General features: G+C 42.1%; 1 protein-coding gene across 2 annotated transcripts in view; it reads left to right on the top strand.

The window, feature by feature from the left end:
- The first annotated feature begins 215 nt into the window (after positions 1-215).
- CDKL2 (cyclin dependent kinase like 2) overlaps positions 216-12,617 on the top strand; it is a 46,774-nt gene continuing 34,372 nt past the window's right edge. Inside the window, exons 1-2 of one of the 2 annotated variants that reach the window (XM_059159054.1) lie at positions 216-351; positions 7,870-8,068. In XM_059159054.1, coding sequence (XP_059015037.1) covers positions 7,901-8,068 — 168 coding nt within the window. In that variant the 5' untranslated portion in view covers positions 216-351; positions 7,870-7,900. Of the gene's footprint in view, positions 352-4,582; positions 5,054-7,869; positions 8,069-12,617 lie in introns of those variants that run through there. The other variant, XM_059159053.1, reaches the window with a different exon arrangement.

A 12,617-nucleotide genomic window follows, 5' to 3' on the forward strand; every position in this document is an offset into this window, starting at 1 on the left:
TGGGCACAAAACAATCCGAACGATAATCCTATGAGGAAGAACCCTGTTTATTTTACAGAAGAGTTAATTCAGGCCTGGGGGTTAACTACTTTCCCAAGGTCACATGGCTAACAGGGCAGAGCTAGAGGAGAATGTAACAGTGACAGAAAATGGGCTGTTCTGTAATCATTACCGAGGGTGGTGATGAAAGGCCTCTCTGAAGAAGTGCATTTGGAGTCCAAAATAAAGAGAAGGCAGCCATGATACTGGTAGGAGACATTCCAAATAGAACAAATGCACGGGCTCGGGCTCTGTGTTTGGAAGCTTCGTGTGTCCGAGGACTGGTGGGTTCATAACAGCAGATATCAAGAGGTAAGAGCTGGGGCGCCTGGGTGGCACAGTGGGTTAAAGCCTCTGCCTTCGGGGCGCCTGGGTGGCTCAGTGGGTTAAGCCGCTGCCTTCAGCTCAGGTCATGATCTCAGGGTCCTGGGATCGAGTCCCTGCTGAGCAGAGAGCCTGCTTCTCTCTATATCTCTCTCTGCCTGCCTCTGTCTGCTTGTGATCTCTGTCAAATAAATAAATAAATAAAATCTTTAAAAAAAAAAAAAAAAAAAAAGCCTCTGCCTTCCGGCTCAGGTCATGATCCCAGGGTCCTAGGATCGAGCTCCACATTGGGCTCTCTGCTCAGCAGGGAGCCTGCTTCCTCCTCCCTCTCTCTGCCTGTCTCTCTGCCTGCTTGTGATCTTTGTCAAATAAAATAATAAAATCTTTAAAAAAAAAAAAAGATAAGAGCTAAATTGTGGGTGGCCTTATAGTTTGGATTTTACCCTTGTTCCGGGATTGTAGGGATCTGAACAGGAAGGTGATGTGATCTGAATTCGTGTGGAGCCTGTCAGGAAGGAATATCAGATGATTGATGGTGGCTTAGGTTAGGATTGCAATGGTGAAGATGGTGATAAGTAGCCAGCTAGTAAGATACATTTTGGAGACAGAACTAGAAGACTTAATTATGTATTAGATTCTGAATGTGAGGGAAAGAGAATGTTTCAGGATGATCCCTGGGGTTTTTACAGAACTTGGGTGGAAAGCTGTACTCTGTTCGAAGCCGTTCGAAGCTGTACTCTGTAACGAAGAAGCAGGAGTAGATTGTGGAGGGAGAAATCAACTGTTCTCTTAGCCATGTTAAGTTTCATATGCCAGTTGGATAGCCAGGAAGAAATGCTCAAGAGTCGCATGCTCTTCCAACTGAGCCAGCTAGTAGCCCTCCATCATACTTAATTTCTTAACTCCTTTATTTATTCTCCTTGCAGTACCAATCATCTCAGGGTTAGCTTGTGTGCCATCTGCTTTCTCCATTCTTGCCCTTGGGGATGCCAAGTCCTATAAAACAGAGTCAGTTGGTTTCACTGCAAATTAATGGTGTCCAGGCTCAAATGGGCACATTTTACTATTTTGTATTCTTTTCATAGAACAAGACGTCTTCATAACTACCTATTTCAAGGTATTTTTGCTCTTAAATCCTTAAGCCTCAATCTCACCATTATCTTTTTCAATAAAGATGAAGTTCTTTTACTGAGAAGATCCAAGCAAGCTAATGTGTATGTCCTACACTTTTCTTAGTTTTCCCTTTTTTCTCTAAGCCTCTTCAAGGGTAAGACCATCTCATACTTTACCACCTTTAATACCTGTCCTGGGCTTTTCATGCCTCTTTTTTTTTTTTTTTTTAAAGATTTATTTATTTATTTGACAGAGAACACAAGTAGACAGAAGCAGGCAGAGAGAGAGGAAGGGAAGCAGGCCCCCTGCTGAGCAGAGAGCCCAATGTGGAGCTCGATCCCAGGACCCTGAGATCATGACCCGAGCCGAAGGCAGTGGCTTAACCCACTGAGCCACCCAGGCGCCCCTTTTCATGCCTCTTTAAAGCTTCTCTTCATTCTTTTTTTTTTTTTTTAATTTAAGATTTTATTTATTTATTTATTTGACAGAGAGAAAACACAAGTAGGCAGAAAGGCAGGCAGAGAGAGAGGGGGAAGCAGGTTCCCCTCTGAGCAGGGAGCTTGACGTGGGGCTCAATCCCAGGACCCTGAGACCATGACCTGAGCTGAAGGCAGAGGTTTAACCCACGGAGCCACCCAGGCACCCCTGCATTCTTTTTTCCTACAAAGATTTCCCAGTTGAAAAAGAAAAATAAGCAATAACCTAATCCTGTTTCTACCTAATACTACTCCTTAGTAAACCTGTAGGTAGCTTTACCTAGGATGTACAATTGTTGAATACCCTATGTCTCCTTCACAGTTGGCTTTCAAACTCAGTTTTTTTTTTTTTTAAACTCTTTTCTCAAGCATTGTCTACTCACCAAATGTAGTATTTTTAGTTTTTATCCTTTTGGTTTCCCTGTGGGGTATAAACAGGTTATTTAAGTTTCAGGGCCTCTTGCCTGGAGGGGCCTTTAAATGTTTACATTGTTGAATATACTTATAAGGTTGGAAAAGTAAAATATTTTTATATTCTTGTTCTTCAAGCTTCAGTCCTAACGAAACTGGATTTGCTACTTTATAATAGAGGGTCTCCTGAATTCATATAAAAAATTCATCAGAGTAGGTATAACCTACAGAGCGGGTATGGCTCCCTCCAACTTGGTTAGAGCCAGGGATAGAGGTAACTTCTATGTTATGAGATCTTAAATTGACCAAAGAATTGTATTCTTTCCATGTCCAGGTCCTAGGTCTACTCCTCATAATTATAGTGTTAGGAACTAGATTTTAAGCAGCTTGACCAAGGTGACCAAGCACTGGAAGATTAATTCATGCTACCCATGCTCACAGAAGATAATTTATAAATCAGAACATTTATTTCTCAGTGTACAAGAAGGAATTAATACCTAATTTTGACTACGGTTGTAGATATCTGCTGCTCCAGGACATTCTCTTACTTGGATCAAGGTGTTCTAGAGACCAAATACAATGATAAAACATTTAGTCTTCATGATTTCTTTTTATAAAGATTTACATCATCTCTACACCCAACGAGGGGCGCAAACTCAGGATCCCTGAGATCAAGGGTTGCACGCTCTGTGGACTGAGTCCACCAGGGTACCAGTCTTCATGACATAATGTGAAAAGATCCAAACGGTTAAAGCCTCTCACTGGAGGGGCATGGCCTAAACCCCAAACTACTTGAAGATGATGAAAACCCTGTTTCTTTTTTTTTTTTTTTAATTTTTATAAACATATATTTTTATCCCCAGGGGTACAGGTCTGTGAATCGCCAGGTTTACACACTTCACAGCACTCACCAAAGCACATACCCTCCCCAATGTCCATAACCCCACCCCCCTTCTCCCAACCCCCCTCCTCCCAACAACCCTCAGTTTGTTTTGTGAGATTAAGAGTCACTTATGGCTTATCTCTCTCCCAAGCCCATCTTGTTTCATTTATTCTTCTCCTACCTCCTTAAAGCCCTATGTTGCATCTCCACTTCCTCATATCAGGGAGATCATATGATAGTTGTCTTTCTCCAATTGACTTATTTCGCTAAGCATGATACGCTCTAGTTCCATCCACGTCGTCGCAAATGGCAAGATTTCATTTCTTTTGATGACTGTGTAGTATTCCATTGTGTACATATACCACTTCTTCTTTATCCATTCATCTTTTGATGGACATCTGGACATCTAGGTTCTTTCCATAGTCTGGCTATTGTGGACATTGCCGCTATAAACATTCAGGCGCACCTGCCCCTTCGGATCACTATGTTTCTACCTAAAACCCCATTTCTTAATGTGACTCAAGCCTGTGCGTCATTCTTAACCACCAAGTCTTGCCTGGCCCTGGATCTAGCTAGCCCTGAGGCATTGTCTGGGCCTTCAAGTGTCACTCCAACCGCACCCTCTTCGGCGGCCACACGCCCGCGCTGCACCTCTCCTCCAGCCTCCCGGACGCCCTAGCCCTTCTCCTCTCTCCCCCTTCCATTATCTCCAGCCACCGTGTGGCCCTCGCTTTCAGTGCCCAAGCTGTCCTCGAGGTCCCTCCTGACGTCGCTTGCGTTGTCACCTGCTTGCTTTCACCTTGCCTCAGCTACTAATCATCACCTCCTAGGGTGTCACCCTCGTCACCCACCCGGCCCGGCCCGGCCCCACTGCCCCGACCGGAAGGGAAGCATCGAATCGCGGTCAGGCCGGCACCTTCCCGGCTGGGGGCGCCCAGGGCAGGCCCGGCTCCCCGCCCCCGCAGGGCCGCGGGGAGGAGCGCTTCGTCGCCCTCTGCCTGTGTCCCTCTTCTGTTTTCTCCCAGTCCCTCAGCGCCACCACCCCTTCATTCTCTCCGCGAGCACCGGAGTCGCCTGCAGCCCTCCGCGGCGAGGACAGGCCTCCCGGCGAAGGCAGACGGCGCCGCTCCGCTCCAGAACCGAAGTATCAGCGGGCGCAGGCGTCGGCGCCTCGGGGAGCGGAACCCGGCCAAGCCCCAGGTGCAGGGGCAGGGTGGCTGGCGCTGAGCCAATCGTGGCTCGTGACGACAGGGCCCAGCCAATCAGAGCACGGGAAGCTTGGCGCACTCGGGGCGGGGCCGGGCGGGTGAGAGCCCGCCCCCTTGCAGCTCGGCGGCCAACGCCTTCGCCCGGGGCTTGCGGGAGCCGCGCAGGTTCACCGACGCGGGGGACTGGGCGCCTGGGGAGCGGGGAGTCGGCGCCTCCCGTCCAGCCCATTTCTTTACGGGCCGCGGCCTTGACGGGCGTGTCGGTGCCTGCCGTGCGCGCATTCGGACCCGGGCTGTATCTCTCTCGGGAGACTGGGCCGATGGTTGGGGCCGAGTGAGGTCGTTGCCTTGACGACGGCAGCATGCGGCCCGCGGTCCTCCCGAGTGCGCGCCTGCGGCTGGCCGAGGCCGCTCTGCCTCCCCTCCCGCTTCGCCCCCGGCCCGCGGCTGCGTCCGCACAAGAGACCCAGCCAGCTCCGGAACTGCCGGCTTGCTAGTCAGCGTCTGGTAGACCTGCGAGCGAGATGCATCTCGCCCCAAATTTGTTTCCAAGTTGGAAACCTTTGGGTCTTTCCATGTGAAAGGATTTTAAAGAAACGGTAAGCACAATACATGTGTCATCTTTTTATAAAAGGATTTTATTGATTTATCTGAGAGAGCGAATGAGAAGGGGAGGGTCACAGGGAGAAGCAGACTCCCTGCTGAGCAGAGAGCCCGATGCGGGCTTTGATCCCGTCGCTCTGAAGGCGGTCACTTAACCAGCGGAGCCACCCAGGCGCCCCAAGTACAGTACTTTGATTTTTTATTTATTTATTTTTTAAAATTTTTTATTTTATTTGTACAATACTTTAAAAAACTTTTACTATCTCGTTCATTGATCTATGATAGATTTCAGTCTGTCTTTAACAAAATAATAATAAAAAAAAGCATTGTTTTTAGTACCTGATTGTTGGCATTAGAACCATATGCTTCCATGGCACGTGTCCAGGAATACGGCATTGCCAATTTGGCCAGGCAGCCTTTCAGTCTGTGCACAGGAGTAGAAGGCATGAAAAACTGTAGTTTATGAGTAACTGTTTCGGGAAACCAGAGGCTTTTTAAGCTGGGATACTTCTAAGGTATTTGTGGGCAGTAAAAAGTAAAAAGCAGGTGTGTTCAGCGTGCCTGGTTGGTTTCCAGAATAAAACTTGCTTACTGTTAGCTTGCGATACGCTTCATCACATCTTAGACCTGCTTAAGGTAATCTTAATTTTGTTCACTTTGCATTTTCAGGCATTGAGGACACCAATTGCAAAGTGTTTAAAAACGATTCAGATTATAGTGTCCCCCTATTTTTGCTCTTGGCATGAGAAACCTAAAGGTCTAGTCCTTAAGAAAGCATGCTGTCTTAATGGAAGGGGGAAAAAATTTCAGGAAAGGAGAAGAGAGAATTACACTGAGAATTTTTTTCAGACAAACATTTTTTAAAAAAAATAGTAGAGATTCAATGGAAGTTAATATGTCACATATGGAAAGTTAGTGTTGTGGACACTGCTCTGTAAACAGCTGATAGAAACTACTATCAAAGCTAGTGGTAAAATATGAAATAGTTGGAGTTGGTGTTGATGGGAATTTATGGTCATCTTTTCCCACTTCGGCACAGTCTTCTGGTTTTCCATGTCTGTTTGCCTATCTATCTATCCTTAGATTATTAAGGTAAACTGATGAAAATGTATACACGCTGGATTATCACAGTTTGCTAGAACAAAGAGGGTATTTATTTTGTTTTTGTTGTCAGTGTGCTGATAACTGATAAGTATGGAAGAAAATGAAACATCACAATTCACAATCTGGGTAAATTAGTTTTAGATTGCCATAGGACACAATTAATAAAATAGATGACTTTTTTTTTTCTTTCAACGTTTTATGAATGAGTATTCTTGTATTGTTAGGTTAAAAAAAATCAGCTACAGAGGCACGTGGGTGGCTCAGTTGTTAAGTGTCTGCCTTCTGGTGATGTCATGATCCCGGGGTCCTGGGATCCAGCTCTGCATTGGGCGCCCCGTTTGGCAGGAAGACTGCTTCTCCCTCTCCCACTCCCCCTGCTTGTGTTCCCTCTCTTATTGTGTTTCTCTCTGTCAAATAAATAAATAAAATATTTTATAAATAAATAAATAAATAAATTTAACTTTGGAGTTACTAGCTTTTATATTTCATGACAGTCAAGTCTTGTGAATTAAAATCTATCTGTATTTGAATTGAAAAGTTTTTTTCTATACCAAAATATGTAGAAGAGTGTTCACTGATCCTTCATCAGTCATTATTAGGGTAGCCATTATCCAAAAATGTCATATAATGAGATGTAAAAGAATTCTAAACACAAAATTCAAATGATCATACTCAAAGTGAGTAATCATTAAAAGGATTTTTGAATTACTGTATTTGGTCCTACTAAAATTTAATTTTTAAACAATTTGCTTATATACTGTGATGTTATTGTTGTTATTTTGTAAGTTCAATATGGGAATTTAATTACGACATTAAGGAAGGTAAAGAAAAACAGCTTTGTGAAAGTTTCTTAGTGTTAACTTGGTACGTGATCATTTGTGAACAAATATTTTTCCCAACTGAGTAGAAAGTGCATAAAGATTTTCAACTTTGCTTTTTTAAAAGATTTATTTATTTGAGAAAGAGAGAGAGATGGAGAGCATGAGTGGGGGGAAGGACAGAGGGAGAGAATCCTTAAGTAGACCCTCCCCTACCCCCAACCCGAGCCTGGAGCCCGACTCAGGGCTCGATCCTACCACCAGGAGATCATGACCTGAGCCTAAACTAAGAGTCGTTGCTTAACTAACTGAGCCACCTACTTGCCCCTCAACTTTGCTTTTTTAAACCTGATGTAAAAAAAATAAATATGATCTTCACTAAAACCAAACTCATTGGGGCACCTGGCTGACTTAGTCGGTAGGGTGAATGACTCTTGATCTCAGGGCTATGAGTCTGAGTCCCACTTGGGTGTGGAGATTACTTAACAGTAAAATCTTAAAAAACAAAACAAAACTTACTTGTGCTTTTTCACCTCTGAGTGAAAAGGAGTTGTTTTTTTCCTAAAGTAAGCTATAATTGTTTTCCATGATAGTTCAAATATTGCTTTATCTGAATTAAAAATATGTTGAATTTCATTAATATGGTATCTAATAATTTAAACTTAATGGCTTTAATTCTTGTCTACTGTGAAATGTCTTGTTTAAATGAAAGAATTTGAGAAACATAGCTTAGATGTAGAAGCAGTAAGAAATTGTGAGTCAGAGCAGAAGATCCATTAACACAGCAACTGCTCTAATATGGAAAACAAGTGGGGAAGAATTAATTTACTGGAAAGGTGGAGGAAATTAATATGCTCAGCATTATTAACTCTATGTTTTGGTTTCCACAGCAAGAAGAATTCCTACCGGTTTTGAATTAAAATGGAAAAATATGAGAACCTAGGATTGGTTGGAGAAGGGAGCTATGGAATGGTGATGAAGTGTAGGAATAAAGATAGTGGAAGAATTGTGGCCATCAAGAAGTTCTTAGAAAGTGATGATGACAAAATGGTTAAAAAAATTGCTATGCGAGAAATCAAATTACTAAAGGTGAGTAAATACTGAGTTAAAAAAAAGTTGTTTCTTGATCAAGATTGCATTTTTAGAAAAAAATTACTGTTCTTATATTAATTTCCATGCCAAAATTTAAGACATAAATTTCTTTTTTGACATTAAATAAATAAAATGATTATATATGCATATTCATTTGTCCTATGAATATAAACATGATTTTGAAATATTAGTTGCTTCTTTCTATATCCATCTGCCTATCTATCTACCTGTGTATCTATCAGTCATCTCTGTGGGGGGTCCTAAAGACCACTCCACATGCTATGATTCAATAGGAGGACTCAGAGCACTTAGCATGAGGTTGTACTCATGGCTGTGATTTATTATAGTGACAGGATATAAAGCAAAACCAGCAAAGGAAAAGGCACATGCAATGAATTCCAGAGGAAACCTGTCACAGGTTTCCAAGAATCCTCTTCCAGTGGAGTCACATAGGATGCACTTATACATTTTCCAAAAATGATCTGTGACGGCACATGTGAAATACTGTCTACTAAGGAGATTCCATACATTCGGTGTCCAGGGTTTTTACTGGAGGATGTTCATGTAAGACACCCTCTGCCTGACTCATACCAAAATTTCAGAGTCCCAAAAGGAACACAGAGATTCAGCGTAAACATTTTTATTACACATTGAGCCACTTCATCAGTTCTGGAAATGACGAGACCCCTCATAACATCCAAGTTCCCACGTGCTTGCTCCCTTCGCAAGCAGACCTTTCTTTTTTTAAAGATTTTTATTTATTTTTTTGACAGAGAGATCACAAGTAGGCAGACAGGCAGGCAGAGAGAGAAGGGGAAGCAGGCACAAGGCTTGATCCCAGGACCCTGAGACCAGGACCTGAGCCGAGGACAGAGGCCTAACCCACTGAGCCACCCAGGCGCCCCAGACCTTTATTTTTTTTAAGATTTTTATTTATTTTTTTGACAGAGAGAGAAGCAGCGAGAGAGGGAATACAAGCTAGGGAGTAGGAGAGGGAGAAGCAGGCTTCCCGATGAACAGAAAACCCGATGTAGGGCTCGATCCCAGGACTCAGGGATCATGAACCAAGCTGAAGGCAGATGCTTAACGACTGAGCCACCCAGGCGCCCCGCAAGCAGACCTTTCAAAGTCTCAGGTCTCAGGCCTACTGTGGGATCTTTTTCTCTCTTTAATCAGTCTCACCAGAAGTTTATCAATTTTATTTATCTTTAGGAAGATAGTGTTTGATCTTCTCTATTTTGTATTTCTTTTTTAACTTAAATTCAATTAACCCATAGTGTATTATTAGTTTCAGAAGTAGAATTTAGTGATTCATCAGTTGCATATAACATCCAGTGCTCATTGCATCATGTGACCTCCTGAATGCCCATCATACAGTTACTGCATCCCCCCCCCCCCGCCCCCATGCACCACCTCCTCTCCAGTAACCCTCAGTTGTTCCTAAACTTTTATGCTTTCCTTCCCTCTCTGGTTTTGTCTTATTTTTCCTTCCCTTCCCTTATGTTCCTCTGTTTGTTTCTTAAACTCCACATACGAGTAAAATCATATGATATTTATCTTTTTCTGACTGACTTATTTCAGTTCACATAATACCCTCTAGTTCTGTCCATGTCATTGCACATGGCAAGATTTCATTCTTTTTGATGGTTGACTTATATTCCATTAAAGATAGATACCACATCTTCTTTGTCAGTTCATCTGTCGATGGACGTCTGGGCTCTTTCCATAGTTTGGCTATTGTGGACATTGCTGCTATAAACTTTGGGGTATCCCTTCGAATCATTATGTTTGTATCATTTGGATAAATACCAAATAGTGCAATTGTTGGGCTGTAGGGTAGCTCTTTTTTTTTTTTTTTTTTTAAAGATTTTAATTTATTTATTTGACACACACACACCCAGAGCAAGAGAGGGAACACAAGCAGGTGGAGTGGGAAAGGGAGAAGCAGGCTTCCTGCTAAGCTGGGAGCTAGATGCAGGGCTCTATCCTGAAGGCAGATATTTTTAACTTTTTGAGGAACCTCCATAATGTCTTCCAGAGTGGCTGCACCAGTTTGCATTCCCATCAACCTTGTAAGAGTGTTTCCCTTTCTCTGTATCCTTGCCAACATCTGTTTTTTCCTGAGTTAATTTTAGTCTTTCTAACTGCTATGAGGTGGTATCTCATTGTGGTTTTGATTTGTATTTCCCTGATGTTGAGTGGTGTTAAACATCTTTTCATGTGTCTGTTGGCTGTTTGTATGTCTTCTTTGGAGAAATGTCTGTTCATGTCCTCTGCCCATTTCTTTTTCTTTTTTTTTTGTTAAAGATTTATTTATTTATTTATTTGACAAACAGAGATCACAAGCAGGCAGAGAGGCAGACAGAGAGAGGGAAGCAGACTCCCCGCCGAGCAGAGAGCCCGATGGGGGACTTGATTCCAGGACACTGAGATCATGACCCGAGCTGAAGGCAGTGGCCTAACCCACTGAGCCACCCAGGTGCCCCTCCTCTGCCCATTTCTTGACTGGGTTATTCATTCTTTGGGTGCTAAGTTTGATAAGTTCTTTATAGATTTTGGATATAGCCCTTTATCTGATGAGACATTTACAAATATCTTTTGCCATTCTGTAGGTTGCCTTTTAGTTTTGACTGTTTCCTTTGCTGTGCAAAAGCTTTTCATTTTGATTAAGTCAGTTCCAATAGTTCATTTTTGCCTTTTTTTCCCTTTCCTTTGAAGACATGTCTATCAAGAAGATGCTGTGGCTGAGGTCAAAGAGGTTTCTGCCTATATTCCCCTCTAGAATTTTTTTTAAGACTTTATTTACATGATAGAGAGAGAGAGACAGCAAGAGAGGGAACACAAGCAGGAGGAGTGGGAGAGGGAGAAGCAGGCTTCCCGCTGAGCAGGGAGCCCAACATGGGACTCGATTCCTGGACCCTGGGATCATGACCTGAGCCAAAAGCAAGTGCTTAGTGACTGAGCCATTGAAGTGCCCCTCCCCTCCCCTAAAATTTTGATGGATTCCTGTCTCACATTTAGGTCTTTTATCCATTATGAATTCATTTTAGTATAGGGTCTAAGAAAGTGGCCCAGTTTCATTCTTCTGCATGTGGCTGTCTGATTTTCCCAGCACCATGTGTTGACGAGGCTGTCTTATTTCCATTGGACATTCTTTCTCAGTTTGTCAAAGATTCATTGACCACAGAGTTGAGGGTCCATTTCTGGGTTCTCTATTCTGTTCCATTGATCTGTATGTCTGTTTTTGTGCCAGTATCATACTGTCTTGATGATTACAGCTTTGTAATATATTTTGAAGTCCGGGATTGTGATGCCTCCAGCTTTGGTTTTCTTTTTCAAGATTGTTTTGACTATTTGAGGTCTTTTCTGATTCCATACACATTTTAGGATTATTTGTTCCAGCTCTCTGAAAATTGTTGATGGTATTTTGATAGGGATTGGATTTGAGAGTGATCTGGCTGTGACATCTGTCACCCCATTGATCTTGAGGGTTGATTTGGCTGGCTGCAGTGGTGTCCCCTTCATCACCTCACTGCTCCATGTGCATCTCTCCCAACGCTGCACATTCAGTCTACTGTGGATGACCTTCCCTGATAGAGGAGGACCATCCACGGTACTGAGAAGAAATATGTTAAACTCTTTCTCTGAGTTAATTGATTTGTCTGTTTTTCATTGTAGTTCATTTAATGTTTATAAACAGAAAAGCTATGTAAGTACATTAAATTTAGAATTATATATTCATGTTGAATCAAATATTTTATCATGAAACAACTTATTAATATTTCTCCTTAAAGTCTGTGTGAAGCTAATAAAGCTACACTAGTTTAATTTTGGTTAGTGTTTGCATAGTGTATCTTTTTATACATTTTTACTTGGAAGTTTTTCAATTCTTTTTTTTTTTTTTTTTTAAAGATTTTATTTATTAATTTAACAGAGAGAAATCACAAGTAGATGGAGAGGCAGCCAGAGAGAGAGAGAGAGGGAAGCAGGCTCTCTGCTGAGCAGAGAGCCCGATGCGGGACTCGATCCCAGAACTCTGAGATCATGACCTGAGCCGAAGGCAGCGGCTTAACCCACTGAGCCACCCAGGCGCCCCAAGTTTTTCAATTCTTGTTAAGATATGTGTCTCATAAACATCATATCGTCACATTTAGCTTTTCGTCGTCTTTGGCAACCTTTGCCTTTTAATTGGAATATTTAGTCTATTTATACATAATGTAATTTCTAGTATATTTCACCATAAGTCTACCATCTTATGTGTCATTTATCTTTCTGTTTTTGTATTTCTTTTTACTTCTTTGGATTAATTACATTTATAATTTATTTCCTTCTAATAATTTGAAAATTATACATCATATTTCTTTTTAGTGGTTATCATAGACATTTGTTCAAGTCTAACATGATCTGATACTTATTTTTTTATGTCTGCATTTTTTTTTCATTCAGCTTTTTATTAACATTAAATGGACATATAGAAAAGTATGTATCTCATAAGAATACATCTCTGTATATTTTAAAAAATTAAACAACTCCATGTTACCACCGT

Source organism: Mustela lutreola, chromosome 1 (genome assembly GCF_030435805.1).
Source record: "Mustela lutreola isolate mMusLut2 chromosome 1, mMusLut2.pri, whole genome shotgun sequence".
NCBI classification, from domain to species: Eukaryota; Metazoa; Chordata; class Mammalia; order Carnivora; family Mustelidae; genus Mustela; species Mustela lutreola.